General features: G+C 42.5%; 1 protein-coding gene across 2 annotated transcripts in view; it reads left to right on the top strand.

Annotated features, from left to right (window-relative positions):
- Window positions 1-20194, top strand: part of CACNB4 (calcium voltage-gated channel auxiliary subunit beta 4) — a 253164-nt gene that overhangs the window by 204243 nt on the left and 28727 nt on the right. For both annotated transcript variants that reach the window (XM_089659472.1, XM_089659478.1), the window contains 3 exons: window positions 11653-11672; window positions 11759-11839; window positions 19197-19255. In XM_089659472.1, coding sequence (XP_089515598.1) covers window positions 11653-11672; window positions 11759-11839; window positions 19197-19255 — 160 coding nt within the window. The remainder of the gene's footprint in view (window positions 1-11652; window positions 11673-11758; window positions 11840-19196; window positions 19256-20194) is intronic.

Here is a 20194-nt window from a genome sequence, read left to right as displayed (position 1 = left end):
ACAACTTCCGGTTTCCACGGCATCACCATTACAGTGGCAGCGCCGCTGAGGGGACACGTGCAGGAGAGGTCCACTCTACTACGCTGAGAGAAGACACCCTCTTCACCGCCACGGGGGACTCGAGGCCTGCTCTCCACCGCCGTGGGGGACACAAGGCCCGTTCTCCACCGCCTTGGGGGACACGAGGCACGCCCTCCACCACCTTGGGGGACACGAGGCCCGCTCTCCACTGCCTTGGGGGACACAAGGCCCGCTCTCCACCACCTTGGGGGACACGTGGCCTGCTCTCCACCGCCTTGGGGGACACGAGGCCCGCTCTCCACTGCCTTGGGGGACACGAGGCCCGCTCTACACTGCCTTGGGGGACACGAGACCCACTCTACACCGCCTTGGGGAAACGAGGCCCGCTCTCCACCGCCTTGGGGGACACGAGGCCCGCTCTAAACTGCCTTGGGGGACACGAGGCCCGCTCTACACTGCCTTGAGGGACACGAGGCCCGCTCTACACTGCCTTGAGGGACACAAGGCCCGCTCTACACTGCCTTGGGGGACACGAGGCCCGCTCTACACTGCCTTGGGGGACACGAGGCCCGCTCTACACTGCCTTGGGGGACACGAGGCCCGCTCTACACTGCCTTGGGGGACACAAGGCCCACTCTACACCGCATTGGGGGACACGAGTAAGGTTTGTGACTGGCTAGTAGGTCTGGACTCGAAATTTTAACCCATGCTCTAGATTATATACTCATGAAAATGTAGTGTCAACAGTTCTACACCCATCACCCTTCTCTATGAAGATGCCGGGCCTTGCTTCCCCAGCTTAGAGCACAGTGGTGATAGTGAAGCTACAGTATTCAAATGGTGGATTCATTAATCAATGGGGCCTGGATCCTAGACTGCATACTGGACCTAGACTTCTCTTCAAGTTCAGGTGAATGCCCACCCCAGCTAATGTCTGCTCCTTTTTCTGGCATTTGACAGCCAAATGACAGTAAAAGAAATGTGGATTTAATATAGGTCCTGTGTACTGCTAAGGCCTAGGATCAAGGGTCCTTTACAGGCATTGAAGTAATTGGTAGATAAGTGTAGGTTGATGGCAATGCTAAGTAATCTTGTTTTGAGAATGGAAGGTCATCTTTTTTGAAAGTCCCCAACTCCAGAAATAAATATTGCTCCAGAAAGCTGGTGATTGACGTTCAGCAACATTGCACTCCAACATTGTTCAGGAACAGTCTTGCAAGATCTTAAGCACCCAGCTTTCCCCCAAGGCAGCGATAATGTACAGCGACGTCGCTCATTACTCACAGATGCATCGGAGAGCCAGGGACAATATCAATATTTTTTCTAAGCTTTATTTTCTCCAGAATTTTTAGGCAATATATGTCTCAGGGTCAGGAAGATCTGCTTTAAGTTTGTAACATGCAATGATCATTAGATAATGAACAGAAATTCAGCGCTCACACGACGTAGAATGGAATGGTGATATAGGGCGTAGTGGAAGGAAAAATGGGAACTGACTTGGAACACAGAAAATGATGGAGAAGAGTCACTGGGTGGAGTGGTCCATAGGATAGGCAATGGGAGGAGAAGGCAGACCAAGGGACCAGGGCACCCGGATGGGAGTCAGCAAGCTTCGTCGGGGATGGTGAAGATCCTATGTGACCGGAGTGGTGGCAGTGTGAACACAGGTGGTGCGTCCTGAGGCTGATGATGGAGGAAGGGATGGATCAAAAGGCAACTGCCTGGGGAGGAACCGGCAGCTCCTCATCAAGGATGTGGGGAATCCCTCCAAGATAGGCAGAAGAAAGGGAGGGCGCTAGGTCAGGAGGAGTAAATTCAGTGAAAAACTGTAAATACAGAAGACTTACATCTGGGATTACTTCAGTCGGCATGTGGAGAGGAAGAACCAGCAGAGAAGGCATAGTGTGCATGAGGCATTAGGGCTCCAGCAGGTGAACATTATGGTGAGGGATCACGGGGTGGACCATCAAGAGAACCTGTCACTTTTCTTTTCACTCTTAAAGTTACACACTCACTACAGTTTTGTCTTCGATGCAACATAGTCAAACTCAAATTGCTTCATCCTAACTAAAAGTATTTTTTTTTATAGCACTCAGAATGTGTACATATGTACTGAGACTGCAAGCTGGCCCCCCCCAAAAAAAGCCTTGGTGTGGATTTGTTTGAGATAAACTAGAATTATGGATGAATTTTTTATATAATCATGACAGGGAGGTGATTTCTCCTCCAAAAAATGTCTGAAGCTCGTGATGTGAGAAAAGCAGTTATCTGCAGAAGCCTGTCAACACACATAATGAGACAGTGAGCTGTGTACTAATATTAGAAAGACAACCGCACTGACGTGAAAACAACTGCTTCCATGACTGTGCCGAGAAGGTAGAATGTCTGTACAAGAGAGATAATGCTGGAATGTTCCATCGTCCTCTTCTCACCACTCCCATGCTGGCCCTTGTGTTACTCCGATCTCCACTCTGGCCCTTGTGTTACTCCGATCTTTCTGTTGTGATGACCGCAGTTAGGCAAAACCACAGGGTAGGAAATGAGTCGGCTTAATCTACCTACTAGGAACATTAGGAAATCCTGCCACAGTTACAATATTAAAAGTTTTCTTCCATTGCCTGGGTTTTTTTATTTTTGGCATTGTGGGAGGTCGCATAGATGAAAGAAAGCTCAGATGCTTCAGGGCCTCTGATGCTAGATGTAGTTTTAAAGCAGGGGTTTCCAAACTTTATAAGCGAAGGGCCAGTTTACTGTCCTCCAGACTTTAGGGGGCCCAGACTGTGGCCAGTGGGAGAAGAAAATGTGCTGGCATCAATGGGAGTAAACAATGCCTCATTATTGGTATTAACGGGAGATATAGTGCCCCATCACTGATAATCAATGGAAGGAATAGTTTTCCATTGTTGGTATCAGTGGGAGAAATGGTGCCCCATCATTGGTGTCAGCGGGAGAAATAGTACCCCATCATTGGTGTCAATAGGAGGAATAGTGCCCTATCATTGGTTTCAGTGGGAGGAATAATGTCCCATTATTGGTGCCACCTCATCATTGGTGTCAGTGGGAGAAATAGTGCCCCATCATTGGTGTCAGTGGGAGGAATAGTGCCCCATCGATGGTGTCAGTGGGAGGAATAGTGCCCTATCATTGGTTTCAGTAGAAGGAATAGACCCCCATCATTGGTGTCAATGGGAGGAATAGTGCCCTTTCATTGGTTTCAGTGGGAGGAATAATGTCCCATTATTGGTGTCAGTGGAAGGAATAGTGCCTTATCATTGGTGTCAGTGGGAGGAATAGTGCCCTATCATTAGTGTCAGTAGGAGGAATAGTGCCCTATCATTTATTTCAGTGGTAGGAATAATGCCCCATTATTAGTGTCAGTAGGAGGAATAGTGCCCTATCATTTATTTCAGTGGTAGGAATAATGCCCCATTATTGTAAGTGGGAGGAATAGTGCCCCATCATTGGTGTCAGTGGGAGGAATAATGCCCCATTATTAGTGTTAGTGGAAGGAATAGTGCCCCATTGTTGGTGTCAGTGGCAGCGGGAACTATGCCCTACTGTTGTTGATGGTGGGGAGAATAAGGCCCCAAGGGCCGGATAAAAGCATGCAAAGGGCCGCATCCGTCCCCCGAGTCAACTGGTCTGTGACCCAGGCGAGTGCAAGTTAGAGCATGTCAGAACCCTCTCAAGGGCAAATGGCTGTGTGACTCACTGCCATAGGGCTACGCCATGGGCACTATGGGAATTACATTGTCACAGCTCATATCTACATAGAGGTGCGTTTTTTGATGGCATTAGGCAGATGTGATTTGACATGCATTTATCTGCATTTTCAATGCATTTTTAAATTTAGTGGATAGGGCTATTACCATTCACCAAAGAATGTTAATACCATGCCAGTGCATCAAACGCATGTTATATGCATTTTGACATGCTGCTGTTAACTTCCCTGTGCCTCTCAAGCTCTAAAATGCAGAAAAAATGCCAAGTTGTATTTTTAAAATGCACTTCCTGGCCAACGCTATCTTTATTGTTGCAAACCATGGCTTATGCATTTTGACACATTGGAATGTATGCGTTAAAATGCAACAGTGTAAATGAGCCCTAAATGGCTTCTCGTGTGACAATTTTATTAAGCAATTGGAATTTCAATTCCATTTTCTTTAAAGTAATTGAAGACAAGGCGGTTTAATCGAGTGTAAAAATATTAAGTTCAAACTGGCCAATCAAATGTAATCATAAAAAATAATTTTAAATAAAATTTTAAATTTGCCATCGTTTTCCCATTTTGACGCAATTTTAAATAATTTCCAATTTTCCTTCTTTATTTAAACACTCAGGTCTTTACTGCCCAGTTTCAATTTCACATTTGACCAAATTCTGGTGGCCAGTTGAAGTCATTTACAGCAGATTGCTTAGTTTCTAGCAATTACTTTCAATCGCATTTGCATTTGCAATTCCTAGTGGATCGCAGGGGGTAGAAATGGAACTGGTTACTATGGTGAATATCTGACTTCAGTCCTATCTGAGTTTATTATCACTAGGTATAAGCAGATTATTTTCTTGGAAATTGATTTTACTGCAAAATTACTGATTTTTGCATTGAGCTGTTTAGTTCAAATCCACTTACAAGAAAAAAAAATCCTTTTATTTAAGGGATGTTCTTTGTTTAGAGGCATGTGTTTTTAGGGGAAATTTATTGAGAGTAGAGTATTTTTTTTTATTTAGAGCTGTTTTTATCTATTTTTTCTGTGAATTTGAATATTATTTGTGTTTTACCCTTTACAGTTAAAAAGCTAATAAGGGGCTGCAATGCATACTTTATGGCAGACTAACCTTTTAGGCCCCTTTCCTGCTCGAATGCACCAGCAGGACAAAAGCGCATCAAAATTATTTCCCTTTAAGTCCTAAGTCTTGCATGTTGCATTCTTGGTGCAATTTTCAAAAGCGCACCAAAGATGCACCTTCCATTCAAGTCAATGGGAAACACACCACAAATGCTACCAGGGTGCATTTTTGGGTTCATGTGGCAACAATATTCTGGTTGTTAAGTAGTGCGCCAGCTTCCCTAAGCATCAGTGAATAGGTGGTTGGTAAGGAGTCAGCACATGCCGGCTTCCTTAACAATCAGCGGGTATGTAAAGAAACCTCTCCCCGGCACCCCCCCCCAATAGTGGTCACCAGCAGTGGGAGTGCTCTAGTCTTCCATTGGTCCGGCCGTCCCCCTCTCCTCCCCTCACATTCTGGGGGGCCGATGCTTCCAGCTTTCCTGCCGGCTGTCTTTCCGCCTCCTCCCCTCTCTGATGGTGACATCACTCAAGCACAAGAGGTACTGGGGGAGGCATTATCGCTGTTTGTTAAGGACGCCGGTGGGTTCCAGCTCCTTAACAACCTCCCGCCGACATCCTTAAAGCGGATCTTCACCTTCATTTGTATCTTCCCTTTTTTTTTTTTTTATTTACTACTTCTGATCCGCCCCTCCCATGCACATCATTTGCCTAGGCCAGGGGTAGGCAACCTGTGGCTCTCCAGCTGTTGCAGGACTACAAGTTCCATCATGCCTCTGCAAGTCATAGCTGTAACTGTCAGTTTTGTAATGTTGCAATGCCTCATGGGAAATGTAGTTCCACAACAGCTAGAGAGCTGAAGGTTTCCTACCCCTGGCCTAGGCAATTGATGTGCACATTGCCCGCAGCACGTCATATATCTCAGGACGTATTAGCTTTCATTGATAAAAGACGAGAGGGGTGGGCCTAGCAATGAGTAATTGGGAGAGTTGCCAGCTGAACCCAGAATAGCCAACGGCTTCCTGATGACGTCACGCTTGAAGAAGGTGGCACGGGACTGAGTGTGAGACAGAAGAGAAGGGGATTTCAGCAGGACACCGCTGGATTGGCTGGGTGGGTGATCAGAAATACTTCTGATCTGCCCCTCCCATGCACATAATTTGCCTAGGCAATCGATGTGCACATTTCCCGCAGCACGTCATATATCTCAGGAAGTATTAGCTTTCATTGAGAAAAGACAAGAGGGGTGGGCCTAGCAATGAGTAATTGGGAGAGTTGCCAGATGAACCCAAAATAGCCAACGGCTTCCTGATGACGTCACGCTTGAAGAAGGTGGCACGGGACTGAGTGTGAGACAGAAGAGAAGGGGATTTCAGCAGGACACCGCTGGATTGGCTGGGTGGGTGATCAGAAATACTTCTGATCTGCCCCTCCCATGCACATAATTTGCCTAGGCAATCGATGTGCACATTTCCCGCAGCACGTCATATATCTCAGGAAGTATTAGCTTTCATTGAGAAAAGACAAGAGGGGTGGGCCTAGCAATGAGTAATTGGGAGAGTTGCCAGATGAACCCAAAATAGCCAATGGCTTCCTCATGACGTCACGCTTGAAGATGGCGGCACGGGACTGTCTGAGACAGAAGAGAAGGGGATTTCAGCAGGACACTACTGGATTGGCTTGGTGGGTGAGTATGTTTACTGTGCGGAACCTTCAACTAGGTAAGCAAGGGTTTAGAAAGAAAAATAAATGAGGGGTAAAGGTCTTGTTTAACAGCCAATGAATAGCCGGTTGCTAAGGAGCCGGCACTCGATGGCGTCCTTAACAACCAGTTATTCATCGATCTGCACTTTAATACAACGCATTTAAAATGCACTATGGATTTTTTTAAAACCGCATAGTGTGTTTTAGAAGCGCATCAGTGTACAAGAAGTTACACTGCAGTGTGAAAGCAGCCTCAAACGGAGTACTCCTTCAATGAACCGTCACTCCCATTGCTTCCATCTTCACCCAGTTTCCCGTTTTGGCTCTCGCTCTCCAGCAATTTGAATGGCTGGCCTGCGATGACATCACTCCTGTGAATGCACATGGAAGTCACCATTGTGGCACGGCACTCTCTGCATTCATGGCACGCTCAGTTAATATCTACTAAAGGGTCATTTCAGAGGCACTTACAAGACTTTTTATAAGCTTTCGTGTAGGGAAAAGTTAAACTTTGACTTCCGCTTTAAAGTGCACCTGTGCCCAGACTATGGGCAATACATATACATGCATTAACCACTTGCCCTCCAGAGGATTTACCCCCCTTCCTGACCAGACCATTGTTTGCGATACGGCGCTGCGTTACTTTGACTGACAATTGCACGGTCATGCAATGCTGCACCTAAATTAAATGTATGTCCTTTTCTCCCACAAATAGAGCTTTCTTTTGGTGGTATCGCCAGTTTGTTTTTTATTTTTTTGCGCTATAAACAAAAAACCAAAATTTTGAAAAAATAATATTTTTTACTTTTTGCTATGAAACATTTCCAGTAAAACAATTTAAAAAAAATTTATTTCATCATAAATGTAGGCCAAAATTTATTCTGCTACATGTCTTTGCTAAAACAAAATACCAATACGTGTAAATTAATATCTTAATGTAAAAGTTACAGCTTTCTGAAAATGGCGGTATATATACTGGAATTTTTTTTCTTTTGTATACTAGTAATGGCGGCGATCAGCGACTTATAGTGGGACTGCTGTGAGCATTCTGACACTGGGGGGGACTGGCAACTGTCATCGACATCCCCAGTGACACCATACAGTGATCAGTGTCAACAAAAAGCACTGACGCTGTACTAATGGCACTGGACAGGAAGGGGTCAACATCTGGGCAATCAAAGTGTAATCTGTGTGCGATGTGTGTTTTACTGTGTCAGCATGCTGCTTTGTTTTGCTCTGCTATCCAGAGCAATACAAAGCAGCATGCTGGAACTGACAGGGGAGAGATCTGTATTGATTACATACAGACCTCTCCCCCGTCAGTGTTCCTCGGCAATCGCAGGGTGTCGATGGGGAATCTCCGGTCAGGATCTGGTGATCTACAGCTGTAGCTGCCAATAGCGGCACGGGTAGGGCGCACACACTTCCCCTACCTGGAAATACAAAATCACGTGTATAAATATATATCAGAAACACTTGCTGTGTGTTTACATTAGAAGGCTGGCAGGGTGATGGCACAGAAACTAGGGCTATTTTACACCAGGCATTCTGTTGCAGTGCGCTTAACACGCAGGCATTACCTTGTCCATTAATTTGCATTGCATTACGACAGTTTATTCAGCTAAATTGGTTATTTAATGCACAACTGATCAAACATATGCTGCATTTATGCTAGCACAATACAATGAATTATAGTGCATAGCCCCATGTTATGGGCCATTCATTATTTTACCACAGCGCAGTGGTTGGAAGGAGCCCGAAGGGAAGAATAGCTGTGATTTCAGTTCCCCTGCCATGACCTTTGAGGATTATTTACTCCACAATGTATTTAGCTACAGCAGTGAATGAGGGCTTGTTTGAAAGTGTTTTCATGCATTTTTAAAATACATAAATACTTTAAAGTGCATAGTCTGGGCACAGGTTTACAATGAAAACCAGCAAAAAAACTTCTTAGTTTTGTCTTCCATATTGACTGGAATGCAACTAGCTTTGTCAGATGGTCATCAAATGGCCTGCACTTATAGTTTTGTTTTTTTTTACTAGTTTTTTTTTGTAACAATGAATACACAGTGGCTATGATAAACTGTGCTCAGTGCATACTTTGCACATGTTCTTGAGCACCTGTTGAGTAGGGGCCTGAAATATTTTGAGTCAGTGGGCTAAGTACATCTAAAGTAATCCATTTTTTCTTCTAAGTGTAGAAATTCATGCTTATAATAGCAAACACTACATTGTACCTACCACTGTCTTTATTATCCAGACAGTACTCTTCTGTGCCTTCTATGATATAGTTTCACTTTGATTTTCCAAGATATGACTAGAATACACCGACTAATGTCCTTTTGTCCAATATAAGTGTCCTTTTTGGCCACTGATGCAGCTTTTTTTTAGTTACATGGCAATAGGTCAAACCTAGCTATGAAGTCAAGGGAGGTCAGGCCCCAGTGATAGTGAAACGAAATCAGAGAGACAGAAGGGCCGCTACCCCACCTTGGAGGCATTTATTGGCTAAAAAGTGGCTAGAGGGTACAGGGGCTTGATGTAGTTTTGTATTTGCCACCATGTTGGCCTAGGCTAAGAGAGAATGAAGGCAGGGGTGACAGGATCAGTATGGGCTTCTTCAAATACCCCTAATAAAACCCTCTATGCATAAGGATCTTCAGAACCCTATCCATGCACAGCACAGCTGTCCTACACACCAGTAACATCTTCTATACACACCTAAACTTTCATGAATTCCCATATAACCTAACCTATCTACAGCTTATCACATTTTCTAATTCTCTTCCAATTTCCTATGTGTGGCCAGTTACAATCATCACTAAGAATTATGAAGTCTTACCAGCCAGCATGGTTTAATTGTGTCTTCATACTCTAATAGATTATAAGCTCTTGTGAACATGGCCCTTTTTCTATGTGTCCCCTTTTATATACTCTAAAAAACGAAACCTGTACTTAAGCTGCTATAATTCCTTCCGAACATTCAAGTTGCCTGGCTGTCTCTAGCTTAACTACAATTGTGCTCAAAAGTTTGCATACCCTGGTAGAAATCATGAAATCTTGGCATTTATATTGAAAATATGACTGATCATGAGCAGGTGAGATACTGAGCCATGGGGAGCAGAAAAGAACTGTCAAAAGACCTGCCTAACAAGGTAATGGAACTTTATAAAGATGGAAAATGATACTTGAACGAAAATGAGCTTCTTGGTGGAGGTGGCAGAAAGAAGCCTTTACTGTATCAATGCCACAAAAAAAAGCCGAATGAGGTGTGAAGTTGTTTACCGGCATATTGTAACTGGGCATTTGTGGTTGCATTGATGCAGTAAAGGCTTCTTCTTACACCACGACCATGCAGCTACTTTTTGTTTAAGTACTGTTGTATTGTGCTTCTTAAAAATGAATGGTCTTTCTCCAGAGCAGCCTATATTTCTTCTGAGGTTACTTGTGGGTTTTTCTGTGTATCACAAACATGTCTGGCAGTTGTGGCTGCAATCTTACTTGCTCTACCTAACTTTGTCTTGGTATCAAGAGATCCCCAAACTTTTCACTTCTTAATAAGTGATTGAAAAGTACTGACTGGCATATTCAGGGCTTTGGTTATCTTTTTACATCCTTTTCCATCTTTATAAAGTTCCATTACCTTGTTACACAGGTCTTTTGAGAGTTCTTTTCTGCTCCCCATGGCTTACTATCTAGCCTGCTCAGTGCATCCACGTGAGAGCTAACAAACTCACTGACTAGTTATACACAGACACTAATTGCAATTTAAAAAGTCACAGATGTGGGAAATTGACCTTTGATAGCCATTTTTACCCGTGTGTGTCACCTTGTGTGTCTGTACCAAGGCCACACATTCCAGGGTATGTAAACATTTGATCAGGGCCATTTGCGTGATTTCTGTCATCATTATGATTTAAAAACGAGTCAAACATCTATGTGATAATAAATGGCTTCATATAATCACTATCCTTAAATAAAAGACAGTTTTTTGGCATGATCAGCCATATTTCCAATATCAATGGCAAAATTTCACTATTTGTGCCTGGGTATGCAAACTTTTGAGCACTACTGTAAGTTCAAGAAAGAGTGGATTTGATTTACCAAAGGTAAATAGGCTGTTCACAATGCAAGGGAAGTAGCATTTTGCAAAAGGTTTTGCCCCAGAGCTTAGTAAATATGATGAAATCTAGCTTTGTGAAGCATACTCAATCACATGCAAAGAAAAAAAAACACATCATGTTTCCTTGCATGATTGAATGATGGAAGTCAGCAGAGCTTCACCTCATTTAATAGGCTTTTGGACAAATTCCCTCGCAAAATACAACTTCCCTTGCGAAGTGAACAGCCTTTTTGCTTTTAGTAAATACACCCCACTCACCCAGAACAATTATGTAAGAAACTGAAAGCAAAGTCAATATTTTGAATCTGCTTACTTGTCGTAAGATAGAGACTCAAGAAGTACTAAAGCAATTGAATCAGCATGACAGCCAGGGAATTGACATTTTCAGAAAGAGAGGTCAGAAAATTGCAGCCTGTTGTAGTACAGGTTTCCTTTAAAGCTCGATTGGACCTTGAGTTTAAATCCGCTGAAAACATTCCAAGTGCATCAAAACAAAAAGGAATTCAAAGTTGTGCAGTTAATTTTCTTTAGAAAGCAGCCATATCCCAGTAGAAAATCCTGCCCCCTGCAAGCATGCAGCAGAGTGGGACCCTTGCTTTCTGTGTAGAAGCAGTGGTCTCTCTGCAGAGGACTGACATGCCCCCTGTTTTGTCAAAATTAGAACAATCCAATAAGCTTGGTTTGCTTTGCTTACTGCAGAGTTCTATTTGTGACTTACCAGGGGGAGTGCTGGACCTCTGTAAAGAGACCACTGCTTCCACACAGAGAGCGAGAGTCCTTCTCTACGCCATGCTGGCAGGGGACAGGTTTTACCACACAGGATGTGGCTGCTTTCTAAAGAATGTATTTAGGCGATTTAAACTGAAGGATCATTTGGGTTTTAGGCCCCTTAGCAAAAATACATCCCACATAAATAGCGAACAGTAAAGTCAACATACTTCATATATTTAACAATTGAGGAAGGCCATTTGAGCTCTCTATTAAAGAGAACCTAACTGTCCTGTTTTTCTTTTGCAGCCAAACAGAAGCAAAAAGTGGTAAGTTCTTGTTACTAAATTTAAAAGTAGTAATATCTAAATGTTACCCAAACGGGCCAACTAATGGGTCAATATTATATTTTTAGACTGAGCATATACCGCCTTATGATGTTGTGCCATCTATGAGACCGGTAGTATTGGTTGGTCCATCGCTCAAAGGATATGAGGTATGTAGACTGAAATTTTTCAGAAACCATATTTAGTTACAGTCATTTTTCATTGGAATTATTGAAAATGTTATATTGGTATGTTTTTATGGTGGCAGGAGGTGTAAATGCCTTCATGTCATTACTACTGTAGGTGCTTGTGAACTGCACAGTCATACATAAAGTGGAAACATTTGCTGAAAGTAAAGTGCTGAGCAGAAGAGGATGAAAAAGACTTCTTGCTTGTCCATGCTGCCCAGTTGTGAGCTAGACTAGAGATATAGACCTCAGGGATGCTTAGTCTATTATTACTCAGTATGCAAAGACCCTGCAGATGGGTCTGTTCAGTAGTAGTGCTGGGCAGTGCCATATTTACCGCGATGCAAACAAGGCGTTTTCCTAGGGTCACCTGAGGATGTGGGGACCTGGTGAGGCTCCACCATGGAATCCGAGGAGGCTGCACGCTGCTGGAGGGTGTAAGCTTGCCGCACAAGGCAGGAAGACACTGGGCTTGGCTCTGGAGAGGTTATGGTAAGTGCTTGACTAACTTTCGCTCTCTGCGGGTGCGGAGCCAGGGGTTTTGTTTGGCAGAGAGTGGCAGCGGCGGGGCCCAGGGGGCAGAGGGGGGTGGGTTGTGGGGCGCACCCATTTGTAGTGACGTGGCAGATGCCCAATTTTAGTGGTGGCAGTAGGAGCCAGGGTGGCTGGGTGGTGGTGGGGGCTGCACAATTTTAGTGTTGCCTAGGGCAGCACAAGAGCTAAATACACCACTAGTACTGGGTCTAAGGAACTTCTTAGGTCCTGATGATGTAGAAGACTGTAGGTATATTATTTTGGGCATATTATTTCCCTTTACCCATTGAGGGATCTTGAGTGAACATTTGAGGTGAATAAAAAAATGGATGCCAAAAGGACAGATCAATGAAATAGTTTAGTGGAAATTATTATCTTTTATTATGTGTTGAAAGCCAGTGCATTTTGGGTTTTTTTGGACATGGCTGTTACGAAAAAAAAAATACAATATGCATTATAGCAATATGTCTATGTAGCACAGTAAAGTCTTCTTAGAACAGAAGGTATAGCCAAATCTCATTCCATCACATATCCTAGAAATAGGAAAATTATTTCCCATTTCAGAACAGTGGGCGGAGCCATGCAAATCATTCCATTTTGCCCCATGAGCCAGGTGCACATCTAGTCCACTGGTATGTACTGTTCATGTATAGGGGTAGATTTACTAAAGGCAAATAGTTTGTGCACTTTGCAAGTGCAATTATACTCTGCAAAGGACTTTCCTCCAGAGCTTTGTGAATGAGATGAAGTTTCACTTTGCAAAGAATATCCAATCACAGGAAAATATAAAAACAGCATTTTTGCTTTTACATGATTGGATGATAGAAGTAAAAAGCGCTTGCCCTCATTTACTAAGCTCTGGATCAACTGCCCTTGTAAAGTGCACAGTATATTTGCCTTTAGTAAATCCACCCCATAGTCTAATATTATAGGGGCCACATACTCTAAACTACATACAGCTGTTTCAGGCTTTTTTGACCATAATCCGTGCAGTATATGGAAATCGTAGCTGCTATGAAGTAGGGCTTGGGACCCAACAAGACAGTAAATCCATACAGGTTATGGTCAGAATGAACTAAAGGCATAAAAAGCCCCTCCCCAATGGAATCCATAGATAGCACAGCAAAGTCTTCTCAAAACAGAATTGGGCTCCATGCACACTGGCCTAAAAAATGCTGCTTCTACAGGCGTTTTGTGTTTTGCCTGTAGAAGCAGCTCAATGTTATCCTGTGTGTCCGTGCTCATTAGGATGTTTAGATGCATATTTTAACCCCTTCATGCCACCACCTTCCTTTATGAGCTTCTAAATGCCGGAAGGCAGAGGTGGCCATTCCAGTCATGTGCCTGCTGTGATTGCAAGTAAGCATTGGGTGCTTTCCGGTTCCTGCTGGTAACTGTGCTGGGAGTGCTGGGCATGCACTCTCCGCATAGAAATCTTTACTTTTGGGACGTATATATGCGGCTTCTAGGCATTAAAGCCCACCCTCCAAGATGACGCATATATGCATGTGGCTGACGGGAACAGATTAAACTTGGTGTTTAGAGGCAGAAAAAACCCTCCTGGTTTGCATTTTTAACTGAAGTTTTTTGGCAGAAAGAAACTTTAAACATGCCTAAACATGTGTACAAAAATGCTCTATATGAGTGTTATTTTTCTGCCAAGGGAACTGGTGTTTTTTAAGCCGAGTGTGCATGGAGCATTAATTTGCCATCAAATATTCAAATATTTGGGGCAATGGCTGCAACCATGCATATCATTTCTTTATGTCCCATCAAATATTTATAAAAAAAATAATCTATATTGATACTTTGTATATAAAGCATGTTTACCAAACATAAACAATAAAGCAACAAAAACAGTGTTAAAGAAAAAGTGTAATTCCATTATTATTTTTTAGAATTATATGTTTCTAACAGACTTTTTATGAGTCGGTACACCTAGAACCGATGACTAGATAACTGACGTTAACTGTCACTCATCTCTACTAGCAGTTTTTTTTCTCGGTGACCAACAGTGGGTGAATGCTAAAATAATAATGGGGACTGTCAGGTTGTTGGGCAGACAGGGCGGCAGGCCTTGTATTACATAATGTTATTACAAAGTATTATATTATACAATTTTAAAATACAGTATTTATAATATTATATTATGAAATGTAATACAATATTATGCAATATTATAATAATATAATAGAAAATTATACCCCTTTTATTAAAAAATGGAATGTGTAATGGACAATCAGGAAGATGTTGTGTGAGCATGCCACACTCTCAATGCAGCCATGATGACAATTAATATATGGAACAGCAAGCAAGTAAAAAATTTAACATTCCAATAATTTCTATCAGATAAATGTTGTACTTTACAAAAATACAATAAAATAGAACATAGTGGGGTAGATTTACTAAAACTGGTGCGCTCTGAATCTGGTACAGCTGTTCATGGTAGCCAATCAGCTGCTAAGTTCAGCTTGTTCAATTAAGCTTTGGCAATAAAATCTGGAAGCTGATTGGTTTCACCAAATGTTGCACACGAGTTTTAGTAAATAACCTCCAGTATATCTACATTGTATTTTATCAGAAAGAATAAAGAGATTCTGGACAGTCTTCTCCAGCACAGATAAAGGAGGCCTGTGAGATATATTTGTGGGTGATAATGGATTGCTCTCAGAGCCCTGGAGAGGATCAGCAAACACAGATGTGGATTGCTAAACTAGCGATATATTATTACAATTTCTTTTAAAAGTGATTGTTTTCAAAATCATTGTTCGATTTAAACAATTCTATGGGGACGAAAGGACATTCGTTTTAATCTGTAAACCAAAAAATCGAATAAGGGTGGAAAATGTTTTAATTTGTTATCTAAATTAACACAATTCTGAAAATGAACGTTGTCCTCAGTCTGTAAAAATTTAAGTTATTGTAATGCAAATAAAAGATTGTAAATGTAAAATAAATACAGTATATACACCATATTGCCAAAAGTATTGGGCCAGCCCTCCAAATCATTGTATTCAGGTGTTCCAATCACCTCCATGGCCACAGGTGTATGAAATCAAGCACCTAGGCATGCAGACTGCTTCTACAAACATATGCAAAAGAATGGGTCGCTCTCAGGAGCTCAGTGACTCCAAGCGTGGTACCGTGATAGGTTGCCACCTGTGCAATAATTCCATCCATGAAATTTCCTTGCTACTAAATATTCCACGGTCAACTGTTAGTGGGATTATAACAAAATGGAAGCAACTGGGAACAACAGCAGCTCAGCCACGAAGTGGTAGGCCACATAAAATGACAGAGCAGGGTCAGCGCATGCTGAAGCGCACAGTGCGCAGAAGTCACCAACTGTCTGCAGAGTCAATAGCTAAAGACCTCCAAACTTTGTGTGCCCTTCGGATTAGCACAACAACAGTGCGTAGAGAACTTCATGGAATGGGTTTCCATGGCCGAGCAGCTGCATCCAAGCCTTACATCAAGTGCAATACAAAATGTTGGATGCAGTGGTGTAAAGCACACCACCACTGGACACTAGAACAGTGGAGATGTGCTCTCTGGAGTGATGAATTACACTACTCTGCCTGCCAATTTGATGGCCGTGTCTGGGTTTGGTAGCTGCCAGGAGAACACTACTTGCCTGATTGCATTATGTAAAGTGTAAAGTTTGGTGGAGGAGGAATTATGGTGTGGGGTTGTTTTTCAGGATTTGGACTTGACCCCTTACTTCCAGTGAAGGGAACTCTTAAGGCGTCAGTATACAAGATATGTTGGACAATTTCATGTTCCCAACTTTGTGGGAACAGTTTAGGGATGGCCCCTTCCTGTTCTAACATGACTACGCACCAGTGCACAAAGCAAGGTCCATAAAGACATGGATAAGCGAGTTTGGGGTGGAGGAACTTGACTGGCCTGCACAGAGTCCTGACCTCAACCCAATAGAACACCTTTGGGATGAATTAGAGCGGATACTTCGAGCCAGGCCTTCTCGTCCGACATCAGTGCCTGACCTCACAAATGCACTTCTGGAAGAATGGTCCAACCTTCCCATAGACACACTCCTAAACCTTGTGGACGGCCTTCCCAGAAGAGTTGAAGCTGTTATAGCTGCAAAGGGCGGGGCCAACTCAATATTAAACCCTACGGACTAAGACTGGGATACCATGAAAGTTCATGTACGTATAAAGGCAGGCCGCCCAATACTTTTGCCAATATACTGTAAATATATGTTGCCTTCCTTCCAAGTGTGGCTATAGGAAAGTATATATGGAGGTTTTCAATTTGCACGTTTTTTTTTTTTTTTTGGTTGAACTAGATCAGGGGTCTCCAAACTATGTCCCTCCAGGTGTTGAGGAAGTGCAAGTCCCATGAGGCCCTGCAAGACTCTGACAGCCACAGGCAAGACTCTCAGAGACAGAGGCTTGATGGGACTTGTAGTACTACAACAGCTGGAGGGCCATAGTTTGCAGACCCCTGAACTAGATGGACAAGTGTCTTTTTTCACTAACGCTATGCTGACTTCTAAGACTGTTTGCTCCATTGCTTGGAGACTGGTGGTTACTATCCCACACCACCCCATCACCCTGCCCTCTGTGACATCATCCTCGGCCGCTCTCAAACTGAAAATAAAGGCAGGAGAGTGGTGTGGCATGTTGCCTATACAAGACAGGAAAAAAAACAAAGGGAGAGGCCAATGGTGACATTGCAGAGCTTACTAATACCACACCTGTACAATACCAGTGCTGTTTAGGCAACAATCCCCACTTTGGAAGGTTTATTTCCAACTATCTGGGTCTTCCAACACCAGTGGAGACTGAACCTGGAGGGCTAAATGTGCCAGGAGGGAAAACACTTGCAGCAACCAAAGTACTTACAACACGCAATCAATAGGTGGTCGGGAGCATGACCACAAAAGACACATCAGCTGGGAAGGGGCTGTCTTTTATTGAGCTAGGAAGAGGTGGTCCTGTGGGTTCTAGAGGAGGAGTTACCCATTGTGTGCTGACGTGAAGGTAGACGCCAGGAAGTATACAGTGTATGTATGTGTGTATATATATTAGGGTTGCATCAATACCAGTATCTGTGCCGACACTGAGCATATGCACAAGTATTTGTACTCTGATACTCTGATAGAAAAAAACAAACAACCGTGTACCTCTAGTAACCACATACAACCCAGCACTAGAAGGAATAAAAAAAATAATCAAAGATTTACAACCCATCATAACAGAGGATGGAACTCTGAAAGAAATGTTCCAGCAACCCCCAATACTGGCCTTCAAACAACCCCCCAACCTCAGAAATAAACTAATCAGTAGGAAACTTCCTTCTGATCAAGATTTCACAAATAATGGAAGCAAACCCTGCAATAAGAAACACTGCAAGCTGTGCAACCAAATCAATCCGTCAAAAAGTGTCAGACACTCAAAAGGGATCTTTAATATCTCCAGATCATACAGCTGCACCTCCAGTAATGTTGTGTACCTTATCCAGTGCAGAAAATGCAGCAAAGGATCTTATGTTGACGAAACAGGACAGAAGTTGCAAACAAGGATGAATTTGCACAGACATACCATCAAAGAACATAAAGAAGGTGACCTCTGCACACCTGTAGGACACCATTTCGCACAACCCTGCCACACAATGGGAGACCTCAATGTTTTAGTTCTGAAAGGAAAATTTATATCCATTCAGGAAAGAAAAACTTTTGAACTAAGAATGATAATTCTATTTGACACAAGAGATAATGTCCTTAACATGGACATGGGATTCCTCACTCATTATCCAACAGTTTTATGACTATTAGCTAGCTTGACCCCCTCTGTGTGAGTGTAGTATCCCCCCCTCCCCCCCTCCTTTTGCTGTATCTTATCTGTAGCCTTTTTTTTTTCATCCCTTCTAACATTCTGCTTAAACTTTGTGATTTGTAATAGTACTGCTTGGACTTTGAAGAAGGGGACATACCCCGAAAGCTTGTCCTCAAAATTGTATGTTAGTGCAAATAAAAAAAGTATCACGGACAGTACTCAGTTTACTCTGATACCAAAAACCGATACATTTGTGGTGCGATTTGAGCCCATTCAAAATGAATGGGCTCAAATCGCACTTCAAAGAATCTCATGTGATTTGAACAGGAATCACATGTGGTTTTCCTGCAGGTGCTGTGCCATTTGAGTCATAGAAAATGAATGGCTCAATTTGCACTGCAGATCTCACCGGTAATTGGTATCAGTGAGTGCTTGAGTACAAGTATTGTTATTCTAATAGTTTGCTATATATCCGGTATATTCCTTTAACATCATAAGCTCATGTATTTAGAATCCACTTATAAATATGCAATATACCTATAAATTTAAGCAAACTTTTATTTAGAGGTATAAAACAATAGAAATAACCTGTCTAAAGATATCTGTGGTACTATGATGGAGTAGCTAATAAGATCGCATGCGTACTCCAACATTACATCACTTCCGTGCATTCCACAATTGTATGTTAAAATGTGATACATTGGCATGGTAATCAAACTATTTTTTTTTACATTTTTCAAAGGAAGTTTGCCGATGATGGAATCATCCAATGTTCTAATGAACGATAATATGTATGAACGGTTGATTGAAATTCTAATGGTGTATGGCTAGCTTTAGTCTCTTCTGTAACAGTGCAATTTATGAATCAGCAACTTCTACTGAACTTTATGTTGTCTGAAGCCAGAATTCTAGACCTCTTCTCTTTTAACTCTGTCCTTTCTTTTACAACCTGTTCACTTTTTTCTCTCCTCTCCAATCTTATTTCCAACCTCTCATCTTGGAAGGTGACGGACATGATGCAGAAAGCCCTTTTTGACTTCTTGAAGCACAGGTTTGATGGGAGGTGAGGGCAAGCAAAGCCACAAATATGGACCCTTTTTTCAGTGCTGTTTATTTGTATTAAAAAAACATAAAAAAAAGGTATTTTAAGTTTTTAAGTACATTCACTAAACAATTACTGATGCCATACTTAAACAGGGCTTAGTGGAATTCGCTAACGTTCTCCTTCATGTGAAATTTCCATCATCCCTAACATGCCAGCTGAAGTGTCACATCAGGTAGTGCCAGCATTGCATGAATGGGACAGAAGGGGCAAAGCAGAGGGTGATTAACACATATTCAGATTTGCATTCTCTCCTAGCTGTAGCTCTGATTGTGTTAAATTTCACTCTCTGGTGTTAGGTGGGGTAGGTGTTTAGACAGCACATGGGCAAGCACATTCACACATGTTCCAAGAGACAATAGAAGTCACTATGCACATCTTCCTGCATCATGCACATGGAGTTAAATGTAATAGGTTGCCTATAGAAATGTAAAAATAAAACCCCCAAAGGATTATAATAAAATAATGGCAGATATTTTTTCAAGTAAATTATTGTAAGTAAGTATTGTAAGTAAGTAAGTATTGGGACTTAATAATCAATGAAAGAGCATTTCAAGGTCACTTACAGCTAAACCCCAGGCAATCAGCTAAATGGAAAGTTGGTCTAGTCCTACATGTAAACTGTTTTACCTGCCAAAGATTGTAACTCTGTTCAGCCAGTCTTGAGATTCTACTAGAAATCACAGACCTGTCTACAGTCTTGTTTTTCTTCCTTAAAAATAACAAACATGTCTATACTTACCTGCTCTGTGCAGTGGTTTTGCACAGAGCATCCCAGACCTCCTCTTTTTGGGTCCCCTGTTGGTGTTACTAGCCCCTCCCACCTTTTGGGTGCTCCCATAGCAAACAGCTTGCTATGGGGGCACCTGAGCAGGTGCGCTCCCGAGCCGCGGCTCTCGT

The sequence above is a fragment of the Staurois parvus genome, unplaced genomic scaffold, assembly GCF_062004578.1.
Source record: "Staurois parvus isolate SC_StPar_1 unplaced genomic scaffold, SC_StPar_1.0 ptg000031l, whole genome shotgun sequence".
NCBI lineage: Eukaryota > Metazoa > Chordata > Amphibia > Anura > Ranidae > Staurois > Staurois parvus.
The sequence above is the reverse complement of the archived record's forward strand: the minus strand, read 5'-3'. Positions and strand labels throughout refer to the sequence as shown.